General features: G+C 32.3%; 2 protein-coding genes across 2 annotated transcripts; both read right to left on the minus strand.

Moving 5' to 3' along the window:
- Positions 1–6,333: 6,333 nt before the first annotated feature.
- Positions 6,334–9,409, minus strand: LOC108806151 (auxin efflux carrier component 7). The gene is made up of 5 exons (XM_018578186.2): positions 7,798–9,409; positions 7,623–7,708; positions 7,077–7,234; positions 6,912–6,988; positions 6,334–6,806 (listed from the first exon to the last, which is right to left on the minus strand). The coding sequence occupies exons 1-5, from the start codon at positions 9,213–9,215 to the stop codon at positions 6,740–6,742; spliced, it is 1,806 nt and encodes a 601-aa protein (XP_018433688.1). The 5' UTR covers positions 9,216–9,409; the 3' UTR covers positions 6,334–6,739.
- Positions 9,410–14,426: 5,017 nt separating this feature from the next.
- Positions 14,427–18,492, minus strand: LOC108806241 (probable sulfate transporter 3.3). Its single transcript, XM_018578296.2, has 11 exons — positions 18,153–18,492; positions 17,958–18,006; positions 17,650–17,857; positions 16,749–16,920; positions 16,572–16,637; positions 16,369–16,482; positions 16,167–16,283; positions 15,296–15,900; positions 15,049–15,134; positions 14,849–14,925; positions 14,427–14,759 (listed from the first exon to the last, which is right to left on the minus strand). The coding sequence occupies exons 1-11, from the start codon at positions 18,399–18,401 to the stop codon at positions 14,607–14,609; spliced, it is 1,896 nt and encodes a 631-aa protein (XP_018433798.1). The 5' UTR covers positions 18,402–18,492; the 3' UTR covers positions 14,427–14,606.
- Between the last annotated feature and the right edge of the window lie 6,484 nt (positions 18,493–24,976).

The raw sequence follows: 24,976 nt of genomic DNA on the forward strand, positions 1-24,976 counted from the left end.
ACTCTTACTTTTTGAAAACTTTTTTTTGTTTTTTAAAGCTCTTACCTTATTTTGAAGTTTTTCTCTATTTTAAAACCATTTGAAAACTTTTGAATATACAGATTTTTCAGATCTGGACCAAGTTTTGGAAGACTTCCAAAGAAGTCTTCTTAGAAGTCTTCTAATATATAATGCACTAGAAGACTTATGACGACATATTCTCTCATGTCTCATTTTTCATAACAGATATTTTGGTAAGTTTATATGTCTAATTTTTCTTCATTTGGTAGCATTTGTTTGTTTAAAGCTCTTATCTTATTCCCAAACTAAAACTCTTCAATCTCTGCCGACAAAAAAAAAAAAAAAAAAAAAACTCTTCAATCTCTCTTAAGTCTCTTAAAACTTGAAAACACCAGACTTTATATCAATTTATCATTTTTGTTCTCATGTCTTTCTCACTAATTCATCATTTTGCAGGTTTTTTATTACATAGTTCTCATCTTCTACTCTTTTAAAGGTAGATATATTTTCCGGATATGTATTTTTGTGTATTCTTTAAAGCTAAAATTATCTCATCTTCCAACTATTTTCTTTGTTTTGAACCCATTTGAACGTTTTTTGGATTTGCAGTTTTTCAGATCTGAGTCAGACTTTGGAAATTTTTTTGAAAGTCTTCTCAAAAGTCTTCTACCATATAATACCCTAGAAGACTTCATGTAAGTCTTCTCTCATGTCAAATGGAGTCTAAGCTTGTCTTTGTGGAGGAATGATCTATAATAATTTTGTTTATGATCTGTTTTGTGATTTGTAGATGTAACTTTTTAATTGTGAATTGTTTTGTAAATTTGAAGAGATATTAATGAAACAAAATTGGTAATATGTTCATTTCTATAATATTAGCTTGCCAAAAGTACTTGACATTATTGAAGCTATAAATACAACTTCAATAGCAAAACACAATAACATAAAAAGTTACTCAAATTTACTAGTACTAAGGGACAAAATTTCTCAAGAAACTTAGTCAAATTCACAAAATATCACATTATATAAGTTCAAACATATAACAATTTCAAGCGGGAACTTTAAAGTGAGAAATCTGAAATATAAGCAAAAATTTAAGCAAAAAATCAAGTTTTAAGTGAAAATTGAAATTTCAAATTTTGTGAAAGTTAAAAAAGAAGATTATATCTTATGATCTAAGAAGACATCTTAAATCATATGGCTCGATATTCTTGAAGTTACTTAACACTTTTGAAAGTTAAAAATCGTAGCTTAAAGTTACTTAACAAGTTTACAAAATTAACGAAGAAGACTTCCACGTAAGTCTTCTTGGATTAGCTATAAATACTAATAAACATGAATTGGTAACCTCATAATTAAAAGCAAATAAGTTATGAATTTCATTAAGGAGGGCGAATATCGACTAAAATACATGAATTAATAAGAAAATATTAAAAAGTTTTTATAGTTTTAGAGAAAATGAAAGTCTATTAAACTTTGACGTATAAGACTTTCACGGAAGTCGTCTAAAGAATTCTAGGAAGTTTTCCATTTGTATCATTTTTGCAATTGAAAATTCACAAAGAAAGGCTTCCAGAGAAGTCATTTGTAAATATTAGCTTACTTTTGTTTCTGAAAAAAAAAATCGAAAATACGAGATAAGACTTACCGGGAAGTCTTCTAGGATAAACATGTTAGTTTTTCAACTGACCGAATTGTGTTAGAAATTTGACTTTTTCTAGAAGACTTATGGAAGTCTTACACCAGAAAAATAAAACTTAAATATTATATTTAGCTAGACAACTTCCATGTTTCGTCTCATGTTATTTTTGCAATTGAAAAATAAAACTTAAATATTTAATTTTAATTAGATGACTTCCATATAAGTCTTCCGGGAGATGACTTACATAGAAGTCTTATGTGATAACCAAAGTTTGACCAGAATCTCGGAATAAAATTCGGTAAGACTTTTGTGTAAGTCGTCTTCCAGAAGACTTACATGGAAGTCGTCTTCCAGAAGACTTACATGGAAGTCGTCTTCAAGAAGAGTTACATGGAAGTCGTCTAATTAAAATGAAATATTTATTTTTCAATTGCAAAGTAACCTGATACGACTCTCACTGACAGTGAGAAGACTTCCACCGAGAGTTCAGAAGACGTACATGGAAGTCTTCTGGCGGAAGACTTTCATGTAATTTGTCTAGAGAAAGCCAAATTTCTGACACAATCGAGTCAATTGCAAAACTAACATGTTTATCATAAACGACTTATCGGGAAGTCTTCTTTGAGTCATAGAGTTACCTTCGTGGTTCACAGAGTCAGTTTGAGTCTGTTCTAGTCGATGACAAAAAAAAATAATAAACGACTTATCGGGAAGTCTTCTTTGAAATTTTCGAGATTTTTTTTTGTTAACAAAGAAACGCTGGAAGAATTCTATAGAAGCCGTCTCTAGAAAACACACATAAATTCAATTGGAAAAGTAACCTCTGCATTGACCAGAAGAGTTTCGTATAAGTCTTGTACGACCAGAAGACTTACACGGAAGTCTTCTGACGAATATATCTGGAAAAAAAAAACAGTTTCAAACTTTCAACCAATAAGATAACTGGATTAGTTTCTCCTAACACATAGAACTTCACCATGAAACATATCCATTTGTTAATGACCAAGAATCATCAGTTTGAATTTTACAAAGTTTAGAATCCAAATATTGGGTTTTTTGGATCAATAAAGATAAAAAGTGAAAGAGACTTGGTTTTAGAGCATAAGAAATGAGATAGGAGGATTAAAATTTTGATTTTTAGGTGCATTAAGAGTTTTAAATTGGTTGTTTATGGTGGTTGGTGTATTCATGGCAATGCCAATATTGTAAATACTAGATAGATATGAAGATGATAGAGTAAAATACTCATTTTCAAAAGAAAAAATGTAATGGCATTTTGTGAATAATCCAAACTTTTGGGGGTGAATATGCCAAATGAAAGTTCCAAGATTTTGAAGTGTATGTTGAAAAACTACACAAGATTTTGACTCGTCAAAAGACCTCTCTCTTCTTTCTTTCGACGCAAAAGTTAAATATGTGTGGCTCCGGCAAGTTGACGGCGCGTGAGAGGCTGTGCAAACGCTGGGAGCTGTCTCCTTCTTCCCCATCATCTCTTTTTCCTTTTGCTTCTCATCCATGGCTTCCACTCTCTCCGCCTTGCTCGTCGCTCTGTGGCTAGGGTTTTTCCAGTTTCGCCTTCGCACGTGAGAAGCTTCGGCTCAGGTGGGGCTGCTGGTTGTTGGAGCGGTGGTGCGGGTTTGGTGTTGTCACGGTTTGAGCAGTCGGATTTTAGGGTTACGCGAGGGGTTCCTTTAGCCCCTTAGAGAGTCAGCGGCACGTGAAGGTAGTTAGGTGGGCTTGTCGGTGGTTCCTTGCTAATGAGGGGAGTACGGTGGCAGATTTGTGTCCTCTTCTAGACGTCTAGTTTACGGTCTTGTCTGACCTCTTCATCTTTGAGAGCTTTGGGGATTTACTACTCGAAGGCGTCGGTAAACTATAGTTGTCGGCGTGTGTCAGGGCTCGGGTGTTTTTCCATGACGTGATGCTCCGGAGCGGTGTTGGAGGAATCGTCCATGGCGTCTTCAAAGCGATGTTGTGGACTTCCTCTCGATCTCCTTTCCTCTCCATGTCCTCTTGTTGCTATCAGTTTGGAGAGTCGTGTCAGCTTGTTCTCGATTGTTTCATTCTTGTGTGCTCCTTTCCAAGCTTGTTCCTTGCCACCAAACGATCAACGAGTGGTTTGTGTCCGGTTCTCGGATGAAATTATAGACGAGTGGTTTGTATGTCTCTGTTTTGTCAACACAGTTTCTCTTCACTCAGTGGCTTGATCAGTATAGTTGCGGTATTTTCCAACGCCGTGGCATGATTGTGTTCGTGGTGATGTCGTTTCTCTAACGCTATTGCAGGTCTTAGAGTGTTATTTGTCTTTGTTTGGTTGCGGCTGGCTTGAGCCCCTTTTGTAGTTATCTTCTGCTTGGCATAGTGGCCCTTTGGCTCCTTATTTTGGATGGTTTGGTGTGTTAGGAGATTGGGATTGGAGCGGTTTTCACTTGGTTATGGCTCTTGTATCTTCTTCTGTTTTGTTGGTGTTGTAATGGGTGTTTCTCCGAAAGTTAGCTACACCGAAGGCAACATAGGAGTTCCAGGCATCCGACGTAACAAAGAGAATCTCACGGTTCTATGGCCATCGTCAATGGTTAAGAACGGCAAACGATCCTAAGAATTTTAAAAGCGCGATATCGAAACGTATTGGGTTTAGTGGTTAGGTGAAGGTAGTTTTGTAATACGTTGATTTAGTAGCTTTTGTTTCAATTAGGCTTGTAATCAGATCCTAAATTCCCGTTTAAACCGGTTGAAAAGAAAAATGAAACAATACTTAATCCAAACAGATGATTCGGTGCATCAATCTTTTTAATGTCAACATATGCCATTAAGACAATTCGCTTCCATCCGCTTACGTAACGACTATGTCTGATACCCTTAGGCCTTCGATAATAACAAGAAATAATCCCTTACACGTCGCATTGAAATTGATGGTGCACGAATTTCATTACAGCTTTTGTGCGAGGCATGTTGGTCTTAAGATTGCGTAAAAGTTGAGTATGTTCACCAAAGGAGTTTGTTACTTTTTCAATGACTGGTGCGTTTAATCCATGATTGTTGATTACTTGTTGCAAGACTTTTCCAAATTTCTAGAAGGAAAAGATAGCGTTATGTTCCCTTCTACTTCGACATCCAATTCAATAGGTCTATAGATTGGTTACATCATTTCGGAAGCCAGCGATCATTCCCCCACCAATATTAAAACTTATCAATTACCTGTCATATGTATTCCCTACCATTATTGTTTCTATTTCTCGAAAAATTTCACTAGGAAACTAATATTTAATACAAATATGAATCGCATATGACGTTAGAAACATTTGGATTAATATGCAAATTTATTAAATTTAACTTTTTCTGCTCACATCATATTAATCGAAAACCATTTATCCAAAAAATTATATTAATCGATAGAATTAAAGAAAATTCATGGTCATAAAGCTTAAATACAGTGTGGATCAGTTTCTTGCAAAATAAGGAGTAATTGGAGTATTGGACGACAAAAGGAGTAATGGTCGAAGACTAAGGCTCCAATTGGTAATCATCATTTAATTTAGGAATCGCGGAAAAAATCGCTAAGCTGTGACAAAAATTAATTAAACTGCAAAAAAATTTAAAATTTATGAAATAATGAAATAAATGTTTAATTGATGAAAATATTTTAAATGTTTAATTAATCAAAATATTTTATAGAGTATTCACCTTTTATAAGAAAAATAATTATCAATAATAAAACTAATTATTACATAATATAAAAATAACTAATATTAATTAAAATTACTTTAGTTCTTATTATAAATGTTTAGCTTATCTTTTAATATGATATTTACTAATAGATTGACATTTCATAATATTATAAAAAATTATAATATAACTTTATTTTTAACATAACTATTTATCATAAAAAAGTTATTACTGTTTATTTTAAAATTTAAAATGGTATTAACATAGAATTTAGTATATGAAAAAGTGTTGAATTTATAATTTTCCACCATAATCTATTAAAACTCAATTTTTCACTTAGTGAAAATTCTCTTATATTTATGTCAGCAAAAATGCAAACTTGCATTTTTTCATTTTTTTATTATTCCGCAACTTTTTTATTGGTAAAATATTTGCTCATTCCGCCATATTCCACTTCCACGACGTTACCAATCAATCAAAGCCTACGTAATTAATATTCAATCTTAACATATTACCTAAAAATGGGTCATTTTCAATTTTCAATCGCTTTCGTATTCTTATTTGATAATATACGCAGAAAATAGGGAAAGAAAACAATAAAAGCAGTAAAGCACATAAACCCTTTTCCAAGAAAAAGAAGCACTTTACAAAAGAAAAAGGAAAAGAAGCAGCTTTATACCTTTTTCTTAATATCCTTTTGTATGTTTCCATCTTCGTTTTATTTTGCTTTTGACTTTTTCTGTCTGTTAACCTTTTTTTTTTGTTTCTCTATATACGTAATTACATCAGAAAGTTACTAAGTGACGACACCAAAAGGTTGAAGTGCAAAAGCGCCTAACCCATTTCTTCCCACTCATTATGGCAAATTAAGAAACCAATGCTCTATATGGATGGTAACTAAATGTTTCTCAGGTGGTTTACTAACAATGTTCTCAACATCATCTAAAAGTCTGCTACTAAAGTTATCCTTTGTTTGGTGTATTTCCTTAGTGTTCCAAGAAAAAAAATTAGGTGTATTTTCTGTAAGTCACTGTCAAACCGAGTAGACTAATAGTAAAAAGTGATAACATACAAAAGCACACTTTCCAAAACAGACACCGTACACAGACCTGAAACGTTTCAACACAAGCGCAATGCCTACCTAATTCAGAACACATATGCAGTAAAAGGAGAAATTCAAGAATCAAATATGTTATCACTCTTTTTTCTTTTTGATGGTTTCTTTTGTCTCGTTGCCCTTGTTTCCCGTCGCTTGTCTCTTCTCAAATAATCCATAGGAAAGTTTTGACAAGAAAGGGGCTTTGGATCCTCAAATCACATCTTGGTCACTAACTTTAATAAACCTCTTGTGTTTACATTCTCTAGTTTTGTTCCACTAAACTTGGAACGATCTTGTTTTTTGTCTGAAGCAAAACTTCACCACTAGTGAGCTTATAGCCCGAGGAGAATGTAGTAAACAAGTGTGATCGGTAGTGCGATAAGCATCCCAAATATCACCCTGCAATTTCAATCCACATAAAACATAAACAATATTAGTCACTAATCTTATATTAACTTATTAAGCATGAAAAATTCTCTTTATTCAATATAATAATATACTTACCCTGTACTTAAGATCGCCGGATGAACATTGTATTCTTTTGCAAACACGAATGGCACGATTCCTTGTGGCAATGCAGCCTACAAATAGTTACCACAAGATCTCATTAGTGATTTTGTCAATAATAAAATAAGCAAAGATTGTTTTAGCAACATCAAATATATTTACTTGAACTATGGCCACGCGTAATAGATCTCCGCGTAATCCAATAGCCATGGCTGCAACGGCCATTACTGCTGGTCCAGTCAAGAACCTCACCGCCATTGCAAAAGTTGCCGTAGAATTTCCGCAAGCTATTAACTTAGGTTGCAACGCCATGAACAACCCTTCATCATTTTTCACAATAATCAGTTTCCACTCAACAACAATAAATGATGATAGAATACATCATGTAAGTTTTGTTCTAATTTAATTCCATTCTATTATGATATCACACGTCAAATGTAAATGAATGTAAACTCCAATCAACTTCCACTTAATATTGGGGACCACGACAACTATCAAAGAACACGAGCTATGTCTTTCCACAACGACCACTTCTATAATATGATGTCGTATCCTTGACCCTACATGTCGGATGGTCCATCCCATAACGGGACCCCCAAAAATCTTAAAATATACCGAACTTTCCGTACGATTTCGTCTGTGACTATGGATTAGCGTAGTTAAGCTAATGAAAAGAAGAAAAGAACAGAGCAAGAAGATGAGACTCACCCAAACTGAACATGGCCATACCAAGACCAGCATCAGAGAGAATTGAGATTGATCCTTGAATGATTTTAGGCATTGCCACATTCCACCTTACATAGTAATCATAATCCAATTAAAACTCAGGTTCGTATATAATAATCTCATAATAATAAGTATTGATTGATTCTTGATTAGTTACCGGAAAGCGACGAGAGCCCAAATAAGACCAATGAGACTAGAGTAAGTGTTTGGGTTCCTGATCAGTTTCCTCCACACCATTATCAGTATCAGCCGAGTCATCACACTCGCCGGCGGCATATGTTTTCCCTGCCCGGTTTCACCCGTTTCCGCCGCTTCTTTAGGGTTTAGCTCGGCCGTGGAGTTACATCGAAGCTTGTGTAGCACTTCCTTCACCTTCCCTGACTCTTCTTCACCATCAAAGTCTCCATTGGTGGGAGCAGCTGCTGGAGGATCAGAGACTAACATTCGGATCTCCTTCGCTTCCTGATCGGATACTCCAGCTTGTTCACTCGCTCCATTATCAGCTCCGCCCGATAGTGGAAGACCCGGTCTATCCGAAACGGGTGACCCGTTGGAGCCCCACACAAACATATGAAGCTCCTTAGCATCATGACTATTCGACTTCCCTCCGGTTTTACTCGCGGCAGAGGATGAAAATTCCGGATTCGGAGCCGGGTACGACCCGGTTGGATCCGGGTAATACCCGAATCTAGGAGACGAAGCCATACCACAACTCTCATCGAAATTCGAAGGTCTCGGAGTCGGTCCCCTCGACGACTGAACAGAGTACATATCCGCCGGACCGAAGTTCGAGAGCCGGCCACCGGAAAATCCCATCACCGAGTAAAAATCCGAGTGGTTAAAATTAGAACCTCTCGGCGTCGTGCTGAGACTATAAATCTCAGCTCCGGTGAGATTCGACGGACGAGGAGTCATATTAGGACCAACAAAAGATCTCCTAGAAGCGTTCGACTTCCTCACGGTGACGTGTAACTTCCCATCGTCTCCAACCTCAGCGTCCGTTTCAAGAAAGTCATGCCCGTCCAACGAAACGACGTCGGATTCGACTTTGAAAGAAACTATCGAAGCGGCCGTCTCCGGGAACTGCTCCATGATGAGAATCTTGGCTCCTCTGTACTCGAACAAGAAGAGGAGAAGCGTGTACCAGATTATACACTGTAGGACGACGACTTGGACCATGAGGGAGCCGGAGTAGTCGCCGTACATGGCGATCAAGAGAGGGATGCCCATGACGAGGGTGTTGGGGAGCGTGGAGAGGGAGAAGATGGTGATGCTCCACTCGAGAGTGCCCGAGCGGGTGAAGTTGGCCCAGAGGGTTAGGAGGGAGAGCATGATGAGTTTCTGGAGCGTGTCGGCGGCGATGAAGCGGAGGTTCATGGCGTAAGGGTTGTTGGTGGAGATGAAGTGGAAGGAGAGGAGGGGGACGGCGAATATGGCGACGAAGCGGTTTATTCCGGAGCATTGGTCCGGTGAGAAGATTTTCCACCAGCGGACGGAGCCGTAGGCGAGGATCATGGCGACGTAGAGTGGGATCACCGCCGTGAGGACTGTGTAGAGGTCGTGCCATGTGATCATTGTTGTCGCGGGAGGATGAGTGGGGAACTGTTTTAGTTAAGGGAAGTGAGTGTCTGAAGTCAAAGGAATAGTGTCAGTCTCTGTACTCTGTGATGACGAAGGCTTTGAGAGAGAGAGAGAGAGAGAGAGAAGAGGGAGGAGGAGGTTTTGAGGATTATTGTTTTACGAGAGAAGACGTCCCTTTACAGCTCTTTATACATCAACACACATGACGACCTATACTATAAGCTCCTATTTTATATTTTACTTGTTCTTTACATTTATAAGTTTTTTTTTATCTTACACTTTCCCCTAATTTCTGCCCCATTTTTGAAGGAAACTATAAAATAGTATCACATAAGATTCATTCAATATATGGTTATGGGTTGTGTTTGAATTAGGATATATAAGGTGGAGTTATGTTTTTGTTTTGAAAATTTACTGACATTTTAGAATGGATATATAGTATAACCTCTTTCAATTAATACTCTATAAATTAATATATACTAAAAATCTCTATAAAATAATATAATATTCTATAAATTAATATATACTAAAAACTTCTATAAAATAATATAATTTTATAGTCTCAAATTGAGTTTTTAGTTCAGTTAGTATATCGATAAATTAATAATTTCTATAAAATAATAAAAAAATATAATTTGGCGTAGTCTCGATATTATTAATTTATAGAACTTTTAATGTATGTGTATATTTTTACGGAGTGTTGTGGTCGACTCTTGCAGGTTGTTCATGAAAAATCAATCATTTAGATGTTTTCGTTTTCTTCGTGTTCGGCTATAGTGGGATTCATCGAATCTAAAGCCACTTAGCGTTCCAATCAAATTCCAACAATACACTTTTTGGACCAAAAAAATAAAATTGCTTAACATTGCATATTAGAACTCATCAAATCATCATGTTTGATAAAAGAAATTAGGGAAGCTCCAATGAAAAAAATATTGGACAGGAAAAATGTTTCGGAGATGAACCTCTTCCCATACGATAGTCAAAACGTGTTACTTATATAATTTGACTAATTTAAACGTATAATATTTGTATTTTTTTCTTCTTGACATCATGTATAGTTATATTTAAAATGAAATGTCTACATATTTAATTTTGCGTTCAAATTATTTAAAGCTACCAGAAATGCATTTAAAGTTCTGACTATATTTTAATGTTGACTAAAACATAATATTTTAACATACAAACGTAAATGCATGTTGAAAATTTCGTCGGCTAGTGACTTTGCCATATATCTAGCTTATCATATGGCTCAAACGTCAAGTTCTCATCGTGGGATAGGATGTCACTGGGCATTAGCCCCAGAAGGTACATCAAACGTAAGCCAAGATATAAACAGAACAAGAAAAGGTCAAGCAAATGTTGAATTGAACTCAGCTGCAGCTGCTGATGATGACGTTGTTGATGATGATATCTTAATATAATGTTATAATGATGACACTAAGATAAGACCGGTGCAAAGCGCATGGACGGATCTAGAAAATAAATCAATATGGGGCACCATAAATATATTTTTTTACAAAAAAATGTTAATTATAAATTAATAAATAAAGTATATAAAATTAAAAAAATAAATGTCATTAATTTTACATCTTATTTAATAAAATATTTAAATTAAATAAAAAGATAAGCTTTTTATATGTTAAGTATTTATTTTGAGTAATATTAAGATATAATTATATTACACATATAGTTTCATTATAAACATTGTATAACTGTTATTTTAATCTCAATATTATAATTAATAAATACTAATTTTTTGAGCACTAAATTAATACAAATATAAACAAAATATAGTGCAATTTTTTTTAGAAAACTAATACTTAAGAAAAGAAAATCACTCATAAAAAATTTTAACAATGCAAAAAAAAAGAATATATATTTATGAAAAGTGATTAAAATAAAATAAAATATGTAGAAAAAAATTTAGTGTGTAAACATCAGCTTTATCTCTGGTTTGGCCTTGAAATTTGAGTTAAAACACTACACATTTATCAGATTATTATTTATCTTTAGCCTAATTACAAGAAAACAAAAAAAACTGAAAAAGAGAAGTCAAGGTTCGAACTCATGAAGAGGGGGGCTCTGATGCAAGTATTAAAACCAAATTAGTAGTATGTGCAAGAGAAGTCGAGGTTCGAACTCATGAAGAGTGGGGCTCTGATGCAAGTATTAAAACCAAACTAGCTACAGACAGCAACATGTTATGTGCCACACCTTACTTTACTGTAGGTCCGTCCCTGACTTTGTGCATGATGAATTTATATTATAAAAATTAAAAATATATAGTATTGAAAAATTAGATATTTATATGTATTTTTTTTAATATGTATACAGTTATGTTTTCTTTATATAATCATGTATATATTGGGTTAAGCATTTGTAGTTATAATTGTGGACATAAATATATTTTGAATATATGATGAACTTTATCCATTTGTACTTAAAATTTTATTACCCTGTATACACCTATAAAAACCACAATATTACAAATGATTTTTTATTACAAAAACAGATTATACAATTTTTAATACTTTACTTTATCATTGAGAATCATTATAATGATTTTATCACCATATTTCCAAAATCGAATTACTTTGACTTTAGTCTTCGACATAGTTTTGAAGGGTTTCAACTAGACGACTAAATTGATGCAGCTCATTTTCTTGCTTTAAATCGTTTATATATATATTAAATAAAAATCCATATTAATACAGTTTTATGAGCATTTGTATCTTGTTATAACAAAACAAATTAAGTCATTCATCACAGAATTTTCAAAGTGGTATTTTAAATTTTCTATTAATTTATAGTTGTTTTAAAAAATTCAAAATATAACATATAAGAAAAAATGTAAAATTTTAACTATATGGTTAATGTGATTGCTTAATATCTTTTAATAATATAATTTTTTTTTAAAAAAAACTAAGATATAAAAAATGTTATCAAATATTTGACTTTAGTCTTCCATATAGTTTTGAAGGGTTTCAACAAGAGGACTAAATTGATGCAGCTCATTTTCTTTCTTTAAGTCGTTTATATACATATATATAAATCCATATTAATCAAATTATATGAGCATTTGTATCTTGTTATAACAAAACAAATTAAGTCATTGATCACAGAATTTTAAAAGTGGTATTTTAAATTTCTAATAATTTATAGTCGTCTTAAAAAATTCAAAATATAAAATACAAGAAAAAATGTTAAATTTTAGTTATATGGTTAATGTGATTGTTTAATATCTTTTAATAATACAAAATTAAACAAAAAGAGCTAAGATATAAAAAATGTTATTAAATATTTATTATTCATAATCATTAAGTGTCATATATACGTTAATCATATAGGTAATTCCGTAGTTTCTATTTAAGAAAAGTGCGAGAATATTCTTTTGTACACTATTTATCAATTTAATAGTTAGTTTAATAAAAATAATAATATAAATTAAGATGAACCAACCTAATTTTCTAAGAATTCTGAATTTCATTCTCATGGAAACACGTGTCTACAAAACAATGTTGTAATGTTTCTCAATTAATATATAGAGGAATATATATATATATATATATATATATATATATATATTATTTAATTTTAATATTTATTAAATAAAAGTCCATATTATTACAATTTTATGATCACTTCTATCTTGTTATAACAAAAAAATTAAGCCATCGATCACAAAATTTTCAAAGTGGTATTTTAAAATTTCTAATAATTTATAGTCGTTTTAAAAAATTTTAAATAAAACATATAAGAAAAAAACTAATTTTTTAATTATATGGTTAATATGATTGTTTAACATCTTTTAATAATATAAAATCAAATAAAAATAGCTAAGATACAAAAATGTTATCAAATATTTAATTCATAATCATTAATTATCATATATACGTTAATCAGATTAGCAATTCCGTAACTTTTATTTAAGGAAAGTGCGAGAATATTATTTTGTACACTATTTATCAATTACATAGTTAGTTTAATAAAAAAATATAATATAAATTAAGATGGACCAACCTCTTTTTCTAAGAATTCTGAATTTCATTCTCATGGTGATACGTGGTTACAAAAGAATGTTGTAATGTTTCTAGATTAATATATAAGGGATGTTGACAAATGTAACCATTAATTACTAAGATTTGCGTTAATTATAATTCCACCTTGTTTATAAATATTTGCCTTAATCCCTTCTTCTCGAAGTGTCTATCAAGTTTAGTATATTGGACATTTAATCTTTTGCTTTAATTTAACATAATGTCAGTTGTTTGTTTTAATAACCCACCTTGAAATTAATATCGAACAGAACCTACAGGTTCACCAACTAATGAGAATTGGTTATTTCATATGCAGATTTTTCAAAAAAAGAAACAAAACATTTAAAATTTGTTTTTTAAACAAAAAGATAAAAAATAGTAGTAGCTGTAATTTGTGTATGATAAATTGTATTTTTTGAGGAATATAATAACATGTTTCATGAATGTAATAATTAGGTTTCGTATTTTTAGTATAATAAATCATTCGGCGTAAATTATTCTAATTTGGCACTTAAATCGGGTGTTAACCTACAATCATATAGTAAGCATATAGTATATCATGGTAAGTTACAATTTAATTAACAATAATTAATCTAGTAAAAAGAAGGTTTTTAAATATATGATGTGAGATTGATTGTTGGATTGCCACGCAGAAAATGACATTATTGATACTAACACAAGAGATAAAAGGTTAAATACTAATGCTCTTAGAATAATAGAAAGGGGATAAGCTGGATAAGCAAAGGTTAAATTTATACTATTTTCAAAGTGTTATTGATGATGGGTATTGCCTTATAGTGGTGATTTAAACACGTGATTCATGAGTGATCTATTAATATAAACTGCTAAAGCAATGGCGTGCAGGCCTCATTTGCCAAACTTAGCTGATCAAAATTGAATTATATACCTTTTATTGCCTCGTTCGTTTTTTATATAAGCGAGCGGTTAATCATGACAACCTATGCACTTGTAAGGAATTGGCTTTAACTTGTAGGCCATCCTCTTTACATTCTAGCTTTGACGCATAGTATAAGGTTAAAGCCTTTTTCTAGGAATTGTTTAGTTGAAAGTCACATTGTTTTTGAAAATTAACAGGAGACGAGAGAGTTGATTAGTCTGATGGGTTAATTAGTCCTCAAAGTCACCAGGGTCACCACCGGCTAAGTACACTCAAATATAGCAAAAGCTCATACTAAAACATACATCTTGAGATTTATTGACCAAAATCAATCGTGGAGAAAGAGAGAGGAACGTAACTTTACACTGTACTGAATAAAACGATGGAAAAGGGAAAAATCTGACCATCGGCCAAAATCATTTCTTGGACCGACAAAAAAGACTATAGTCAAACGTTATTGAGAGATGGGCCTTTAAGAGAGAGTGACGCAACGGCCTCAGCAACAGTCAGGAAGAGAAACTCAGGCCTCATGAACTCTTCTTCTTCGTCAGCTCTCTGTAGCTTCTCCATCACTTCACTTAATGGGTTCACAAACACAAGCTGCACAAATATTCGGTTCAGATAAAAAGAAAAACTAATTACATTTTCTTGGTTAGGTAACGAAAACCTTGTTTGAAGAACAACTTTACCTCAATGTTCTTCTTCGCTGTTGTTTTCTTCAATTCCTTAAAGAAGTAGACTCCGTTTGTGTCCACCCCACTCACGGCTTCAACATATGTAGAAATTAAACATAATTAGCTATGAAGCTCAAGCTTTTTTGAAAAAAATATATATTTAGATACGATGATAGGGTTAAAAATTAAAATAGATCAGTTTGATTAAGACTAACCTGACATTTCAAGAATCAAGAACAGAAGATTCGAATGTTTCTCCTGAGCTTCCTCTTCTTCGCATTCTTCGATCCAGCGAGATGTTCTACAACGTTTGTCACAATCCAGATGAAGAGAATGTTAGTTCAAATATTATCAATTAGGCGACATAGCTATTAAGAATTGTGGTTCATGTGATGGTAGCTCAACTGGATGGGACATAGCCGTTACAGTTAAATGTACAAAAACATAGTTTATATAACTAACCTTTCTGTGAGGTAGTTCGAATTGGCAAAATTGACAGAAGATTCAATGCTTAAGACAAGAACTCCTGGGATCCTTTGTGCTTCTTCGTAATGATGAAGATTCCGGTATACATCAGTCCCCGGAATATTTCCCATAATAACTGTCTTCGGCCTCGTGACTTGCATCAATAACTTGAACAATGATAGTCCCACCGCAATAGCTAGACCCTGTTGGACTGATAGAAAAATGACACCAAAGAAGGCGCACAGCATCACTAAGAAATCGAATTTGTCGATCCTCCATATATGACGAGCCGCGGGAAGGTCAATGAGACCGATGACCGCGGTCACAATGATGGCACCGAGGACTACATTGGGAGTGTATTCAAAAAGTGGCATTAGGAAGAGGAGAGTAACCATAACCGTGACCGACATCACGATGTTTGAAACAGCGGTTTTACACCCGGCGTTGTTGTTAACTGCTGATCTAGAGAAAGCTCCGGTTGTGACATAGCAGGAAGTGGCAGAGCCTACTACGTTCATTAGACCTATGGCTATCATCTCTTTGTTTCCGTCTACGTGGTAGTTCTTTAGTGCTGCGAATGTTCTTCCCACTGCGATTCCTTCCTGTACGATCAAAGTATATAGACAAAGGTACAAAACAAGACGAGTTAAAATCATTTTAAGTTGATATTATATATTCTTAATATATATAACATATGCAAACGTAAATGCAAACTAAGTAAACAATAAAGGCTATAATTTTTTTTTTTCAATAAAGGCTATAAATTATAATAATACTTAACATGCAAAGGTAAACGCAGATTAAGTAAACTATCAAGGCCATGCATGTGACGTGAGATTAAGCAGAACTGAGTTGAAAGAAACTTTACAGTGAGTGAGACGATTCCAGTGATTAGTCCTGTTTTGGCAACGAGTCCGAGATGACTTCCGTGAAACTGAAGCATGTTCCAAGACGGTGGGTTCAAACCTTCTTGCAACTTCCCAATCTGAACGTCCACAAAATTATAAGATTCAAAAGTTCTGCAAAAAAAAGAGAGGATTGGGTATGTATAATGAAAGAGGGAAGCTTACGACGCTGATTCCATGACGGTCGGCTCTGGAAACAAAGACGAGAAGCGTAGAGACGATAACTGAAAGAAGCGGAGCTCCAGCTGAGACCCAGAACAGCTTTGGCTTCTTCATGCTCTGCATTTAATTTCCTTATATATTGATCATTTACTACTATTTTGACTTACTATATTTGGAAACTAATAGTGAGAGAGACGTAAACATACGAGGTGACGTGTCGCGAGCAAGAACAGCAAGAAGCAAACTCCCATCACAATTGTTTGCCATGACCACTGCACAGTACCATTGAATGTCATATATTACAATAACAGTAAACTAAATGTCAGATTGTATATAAAGGTGTGAATAAAACAGAGGAAGAAGAAGGATAAAGAAGAGAGAACCTCGTTGGTGTGGTGGAAAACAGAGGAGAGAACAGGGACTACGCCCATTTGCTTAGTGAAATGAGTTATCCCAAGTAGAGCCTTTAGCTGTTGCAATGATACTATTATGGCTGCTCCCGCCATAAACCCTATTAGTGTTGCTTTTGATAGAAAGTCTATAATAAATCCCAGCCTGCGTATTCAAATATAAATATCAAATACTCCACCAATTATATTTTATAAGATGTCTATGGAGATTTTTCTTCGTTTTCACTTAATGGATTTTTTTTCTTTAAAATTTATACTTAAAATTTAGTTTTATTATAATTATTTTGTATTCTTCAATGTATCTTCTATTGGTTGAATTGTTTTTGGTTAATGATAATGTGAAGTGGTTATCTGGGTATTCACCCAATACGTCTTATAAAAACGAAATTGGGGGGGGGGGGGGGGTAACATACTACATACCCAAACAGTTATAGAATTGAAAAGATATATTTACAAAATATTAATAAAAATGTAAAATTCAGACACAAGCAAAATATTATTTCATTTAACATGACAATCATTTTTATTAATGTAGTTTAAATTTAATGAATTTGAATATTTTAAGTTAATTTTGCTAATGGCTTTTATGGAAAATATACAATAAAAATTAACAGAATATTTAAATACATGTTGAAACAAAAGATTATTTCTTTTATAAGTTAAATCAAATCAAACAAACATATTGTATAACGCTATAGATTAGATTGATGGGTAAAGCCTAGCTCAGGCCCAAATATTGACCACTGAAAACATGTTTCCAACAGAACAAACAGTCAGCAGATACAACTGGTTCATGCAAAGCTAGCAAACTGTTATGGGTAAAATAGATACCTATTCAGATATTTGATATAGATAAATAAAATATATTTGTAACCTGAGGATTCCAAGAGAGGCTTGAAAGAGACCAGCAAAGAAGGTCGAAGAGAAAGCGAGCTGTAAAAAGAGAAGAGGATTGTCTGCGGGAGACACTTGTTGCCTTAGCATGGATCCTAAGATCAACGAAGCTATGGAGACTGGTCCCACCGCTAGATCTCGTGAGCTTCCCAGCACCGCATATACCAACGGTGGTACAAAGCTCGAGTCTACATACACCAACACACACACGTGCGTATATTTATATACTATAACGCTATTTCCGTATATTAAAGAATAATTCGATACAATTTCAATTCAGATTCTTACATAGACCAACGATTGGAGGCAAGTTAGCTAGCTTCGCGTAACTTATCCCCTGTTTTTTAAAAAGACCAAACAAACTTCAATTTTGGAGAAAATATCAAGAATTTTGATTGAAGTGTTACTTCTGGTTAGTCAGAAGATGAAATGGGTCATCGTCGAGATTTTTAAAATTCTCTCACTGGAAAAAGTTGTATGTACCTGAGGAATAGCTAAACTGGCGATGGTGAGACCTGAAACGACGTCGGATTTGAGGAGTCTGAAGCTGTACTCAGGACACCATTGGAGAATTGGGAAAATGTATTGAGCGGCTCGTATGAGTTTGGTACGGTTTGGTTGTCCTCTAAACTGTCTTAAAGGATCGTCAGGGAAGAAAGTCTCCTTCAGTCTTGTCTTCAGCTTTGCTGCCGTGCTCTTATGCGGCGGAGCAACCACCTTGTGCACCTCCATTAAATTATATAGATGTTACTCGTCGTGTTTTTTTGTTTTCTTTGTTGCCTCTTTGTTGATAATGTAACCATGAGTATTGTTGTTTCGGTCGGTCCTTAACATTTTATAATGGTAAGCTTGGCCACTTTTTTGGGTATTTCAAAAGAAATAGTAATTTTTGAAAACGTACACGTACTGTTGGTTTGCTTCTCTTTTTAGCATTTTTTATTATTTACACTGGGAATTTTTGTTTGTATACAGTATATATGCTTCAGATCTTCAACAATTCTACGTCCGATCGAATACAAAATATAGATTTTAGTCATATAAACATTTGTCAGTTTGAGAATTAATTATAATGCATTTACCATGATGGTATGAATGATAATAAATTTACACGAAAATATAGCACGTAAGAAAAAAAAAACAAGCAGTATGTTCAACCCAAAAACTTAAGTAATACGCAATAATGTATCTATATGTTCCTTTTTTTTTTTTGAAAAAGATATCTATATGTTCTTATTTCCCACTAAGATGGCTAAGAGCATCTTCAACCCTACTCCATTTTCTACTCCAAACATCATTTTGGAATAAAATCTTTTCCAACCCCACTCCATTTTCAATTCCAAAATAGAATAATGGCTAGGGTTACTCCATTTATGGAGTAATCTTACACATTACTCCATTTTGGAGTTAAACTTTTTTATTTATAAAATGGTCCTTTAAATTTTTAATGTTCTTATTTCTTACTTAAATAATATTTTAAAATGATAAAATAACATGAAAACCAAGAAATTTCATTATTTAATAATTTGACATAAAATGCATAACATAATTAAACAACATAAACAATATAAAATAAAAATAACATAAAATAAGTGATTTAAATGTCCGATTTCAAAATTTTCTTACTCGATTTAGAAATATCAAAGATAAATAAGCTCATTTTTATTACAAAATGTATTAATTGATCATTTGTGGGGAGAATATTCTAATGCTTATTATTGAACCAACTTATATATTATGTTTTGTTCTATTTTTATGATTTCTTGTATCTTTTAATAATAAATGTTTAATTTAAATAAATTATATTTTAAGATATTTTTGCAAATATAAAATAGTTAGGTTTAATTGGTAAATTTTTATAAGTATAAGATATTACTAACAATTATTAACTATTTTTGAAGAAAAAAATGGAGTAATACATTGGATTAAAACATTACTCTATTTTAAAGTTGCACCATTTTGGAGTAATACATTGGAGATGCTCTAACAAACAGAGGGACGACCAACTAGCCTACTAGTAGTTGTCACATTAATCCGGACAAAGAGAAAAAGTTGATGAGCGTTAAGACTTATCGTCTTTGGGTCAATGAGTCGAGCCCACACTATAGCTAAAAATATTACTACAGTGTTTTGATATTGCGTTAATAATTATCCAATGTAATTGATTAAAATCATACTATGGTTGGAAAACCCTTGACACCAAGATTCATAAGTTCATTTCACTCGTGGTGATCTATGGGTTAACTATCGAACTAAAACTTCTTTCACTGCGAATTTGATCATGACTGGTCTTGCAATTTGCAAATTTCATGTATCAGAAACATTTTTTTTTGGTAAACTTAATTAGGGTGTCTCAACCGAAGCCTAGACTAATTTTCAAAAGGCTGGATCTATAGGCGTAGGCAAGTCCGGTTGTTAGCTATTTCGTATTGAAAGACAATCGATCTTTGATTTAGACCAATAGGGTGACTCCTCTCCAATGGCCTAGACATTAGCTTTTCACATGTCATCCTGATTATACAAATATAGTAATATACATATATCAACTAGGTTTCACTTGACATAAAAATATCTTTTGGCTTTCACTTTTCAGAGTATATTATCCACAATTCAGCTCTACAGTAGCCATGTATTATATAACACTTTATCACTGATCTGTTCATTCATGCCATTCAGTCTCTTTAAAAAACATGTGAAGATGATATAATTCACAGTTTCATGGCCAGAAAAGCAAAATAGTTTAATTACCTTACTAGTTTAACTAATAAGGAAATGATATACGAGATAATAGCTTGGTACTCGAAGATTGTCTTCTCATGTGAATCAGACCAAGTTTATATTAGTTTAATCAAACCTTGTTTCAGGTGAAAGAAAACGAAAGAGACCAAACTGAAATATCTATATAACATGAATCTAACCAAGCTCGTAAAAGAAATAGAAGAAATTCCAACCAAACCTATCTACATCAATAATATGGACGAATATATATACAACTTTAACCTAGATAGGCTCCGAATGGTAACCGCAATTTGAGCGGTGCGGGACAAACGATTTAACTGCGGTGCGGTTTTGACAATTATAAAAACGTATAAATATATGATATATGTAAAAAAATTTGTTACTGTTAACTGCAGTGCAGTGCGGGACGGACGGTCCGTCATCGGAAGCCATATTTGAAATAAGTCTAGACGAATATAAATGACTCCAACGATTTTGTCAGAGTAATGAGTGAATCCTAACTAAAGAACAGTTTTTTTTATGGTGGGCTTAGCTCTAATAGAATTAATCAAAACATTATTTAAGGAGTTTCTTTTCTACGTTGGGACACAAATTAAAATGGTAAAGATGAACTAGTTAATTAATGGAATTTGTTCACAACGTGGTTCCACTGTACAAATGGAGTCAATATACCAAACTGTTTTTGATAAGTTATAATCCAAACTGGAGGATTATAGACCCACTAATTATCATTGGGCCCATATAAAAAAAGGTGGAATAAAAAGTGAGCACTTGTGTAGATTCAGAGTTATACAGGAAATATATATTAGGCATGCCGTAGCCAATTAATCAAAGTTTTCAAATGAAACCAAACTGATGAGGTTTATTGTTTTCAGTTTTATCCGGTTAATTAGGGTTGACCGACTGATAAAACACCACAATAGATTCAAATTTAATTTAATTCTGCGTTAAAGAATAATAAAATAAAAATAGATATCGGATATGTCCAATTTATTCTCTTTTTTCGTTATATTTTTTTATTCCATAATCAATCGTTAAACCAATATTTTTTTTCGTTAAACCATTGTTACTTAAAAAAACTTAAAAGCAACTGTTCAAAATCAATGGATTTAAAACTTCAGATTTAAAATCTAATACTATATATATCCTTTTGTTATCAATCTATACTATACTTATGGAAATCATATTTGCGTTTGTTTTTCTTCCTCTAGTTATCTATAATATATTTATGTAAATCATATCTAACCAACGTTTCAGAAGCTCACAACCATGTTTCTTCAACACTGTTCATCGAGCAGTTTCCTTTGCTGTCTATTCAAATGTCTGATCTCTGATAGCTCTATCTAATTCCCTATTTCTGATCAAGTTCTTGAAAAAGGAAGAGACACAACCTGAACAGTTCAATATTATGTTTGATATCTATCTTTTTAGGACTTTATTTGATGTAATTTTTTTCGATTTCAATTCTCGAAATTTCAATGCGGAAGATGATTCTGTGGCAAAATCATCTCTATTTATGTATGTAATGAATTTCAATCCCTTCGAAGTAATGCAATGTTTGTTTGTTCAAAAAAAATTATTTAATTGCAGATCATCAATCAAAATCCATTATAATCTTTAGAATTTGTGGAAGAATATATAGTTTGTCTTGTAAGACATATAGTCAAACTATAACTGAAATTAGAATGGAAGAGTTCGAATTTGGGTATCTCATGTCAACAACCATAGTAAACTCGCGTAATCACAAAACCTTACAAAATAAATGTAACTTACAAATAAATGTTAATGGTATTAAAACTTTAACTACTAAGGGAGAATTGGGTTACACCAAAAAAGGGAGAATTGGGGAAATAACCAAAAAATAAAACAAAATTAAATTTCTAGAAAGAAGAAGAAGAAGATAGAGAGAAATAGGAAAAGAAAAGAGAGAATAGGGTTTTGGTTAGTTACTTGATTTAAGTTCTTTTATTGGTTATTGGGTGCAATTTCCCAACTAATAATGCCTATGGTATTGGTTGGCTACGATGACAAAAAGATCACATGGAAGGGAAATGAACACGAAGTCAAATAATACAAGTATATGAGTATTATAATGGATATTGGTAGGTCAAATCAGATTAAAAATAAAGGAAAAGAATAGCAGAGAAAGATACAAAAGGGAAAAGTAACGGGACGTGAATGGAGTTATTTGTAGAAAAAGGATCTGATGCCCAACTCTTTTGGAATGAAGGGGCAATGTGAAGCACTATGCACATTGCGCACTTGTGAATGTATTCGCGTGACCCTTACTTTGGTCCCTCTATCCACAACTTTGGTTTAAATTACTTCTAGATATATAAAATTTCGTTGTTATAAATATTTTTTTGACTTTGTTCTTTTTTTTTGGCAGTGCTTATAAGTTCTTCAGATTTTGATCTCATTCTAATCTTAGTTTCTTTTTCAAAGAATCTAGTCGAAATCTCGCCTTTTTTGTATTGTTTTTATCTAAATATTTAATTGTTGCTCTTATACCGACTTCATTATATCCGGAAATTGGGTTTGAACCTTTCGTGGTTCGATCTTACTAGTTTACGAAGTTGATGATTTCTTGCTTGATTATTGTTTTAGGCTTATTCTCTATAGGAGGGTTTTGTTATCAACCTTGCAATAGTAATTCTCACAAAGGTTCGCTGAAGTTTCGCTGGCTCTATTCTTTGGGTGTGAGTACTATTTAAACAGGCATTTGTCTCTCTATTTTAGTTGTTGTACCAAATATTCTTTAGTTTATGTATCGTATATTTTATGCTTTTGCTTTCTGATGTTAGGATTTTTCTAAAGAACTTATTTTTGCTGGTTTTGTATCTCAGAAATATATCTCATTATGTATTTTTGAAGTTTATATTTTCATTGTTAAAAGTATTTGTTTTCTTTCTAAAACTAATATATGACAAAATGAAAGACTAATTTTATATGGTGCAAGATTAAACAATAAATAATTCATCGATATAATTTACCCTTATTGCTATGTCGTTATTCGGCTATATAATTAATAAAATCTATAAAAAATGATTGATAGCTACAAGAATAATATGCTATACAAAAACATGTATTAAAAAGAGAAATTGCATGCTATGGCTATGTTTCAAAGATTATTTAGGTGGATGGGCATCACAAAGAAACAAACGGTTTAACCCAAAATTGCCCCCGATGTCTTTGATGTCTGTTTTTGTTTTTTTTTTCTTACCTTTTTTTTGGACAAATCTTACCCTATTATTTATAAACTGACATGTGATTACCCTATTATTTGAAGTTTGGTTTTGTAATGTATGAATAGTGAAGTTATTCAGTAAAAAAAATTAGTGAAGTTGTCTGTATAGAGTATTATAGTACTCATACAAAAAAAATTAGAGTTTAGAGTTTTTATTTGCATTAGGGTTTAAGGTTAATAATATAGAGTTTATATTTGGATTTTGGGTTTAGAGTCTTTATTTGGGTTTAGGGTTTAGAATTTGGAATTTTTATTTGGGTTTAGGGTTTAAAGTTTCTATTTATTTGGGTTTAGGGTTTAGAATTTGGAATTTTTATTTGGGTTTAGGATTTAAAGTTTCTATTTGAGTTTATGGTTTAGGGTTTAGGATTTAGGGTTTAGAGTATACTGAAGTTATTCAGTCAAAAAAAATTAGTGAAGTTGTCTGTATTATAGTACTCATATAAAAAAATAGAATTTAGAGTTTCTATTTGGGTTAGGGTTTAAGGTTAATAATATAGAGCTTCTATTTGGATATTGAGTTTAGAGTATTTATTTGGGTTTAGGATTTAAAATTTTGAATTTATATTTGGGTTTAGAGTTTAGAATTTCTATTTGAATTTTAGGATTTAGAATTTAAAATTTATATTTGTAATTCGAATTCAGGTTATTACTTGGGTTGGATTTATGGTTTTAGGATTTTGGACTATCACCATTTTTAATCAATTTGATTATAGTTCTATGTTTAACCAAAAACATAACCGGTTTTGTAGTCAATGTGAATGTTCATCTTCAAAAAAATAACAAAGTAACTTTGCTTTCATTGTTTTGACCATATAGCTAATTAAATTTATTTTTGCATGATTACCTAAATAACTTTAGTTTCATGGCTATCTACCAAAATGACTCTATTAAAAACTACATGAACATATAATAATATTTTTGAACTACTATGTGTTATATTGTTAACACCATCGACATACTATCGATAACAATAAATTAGACTTGTAACTCAAAAAAAAATCATGATTCTTAACATATTTTAACATGTTATCTATGATATATACCATTACATTTTGAATGATTGATCTATGTGTGTATTTTGGTTTTGATGATTTGGATATGTGTTATGTTTTTTTCTTAAAAAAAATTAGAATTATGCTAAAATACAAATTATACATTTTTCCAATATCAAAATTATATTTATGGTGTTAACAACAAAAGACATAATAATTCACAAATGTTGTTATATGACTGATATAATTTGCATATGTATAACCATATAATGTTATATTATTCGTGTAACTGTCAATAATTGTTTTTTTAAATTTAATCAAAAAATAGA

This window comes from Raphanus sativus, chromosome 6, assembly GCF_000801105.2.
Source record: "Raphanus sativus cultivar WK10039 chromosome 6, ASM80110v3, whole genome shotgun sequence".
Taxonomy (NCBI): domain Eukaryota; kingdom Viridiplantae; phylum Streptophyta; class Magnoliopsida; order Brassicales; family Brassicaceae; genus Raphanus; species Raphanus sativus.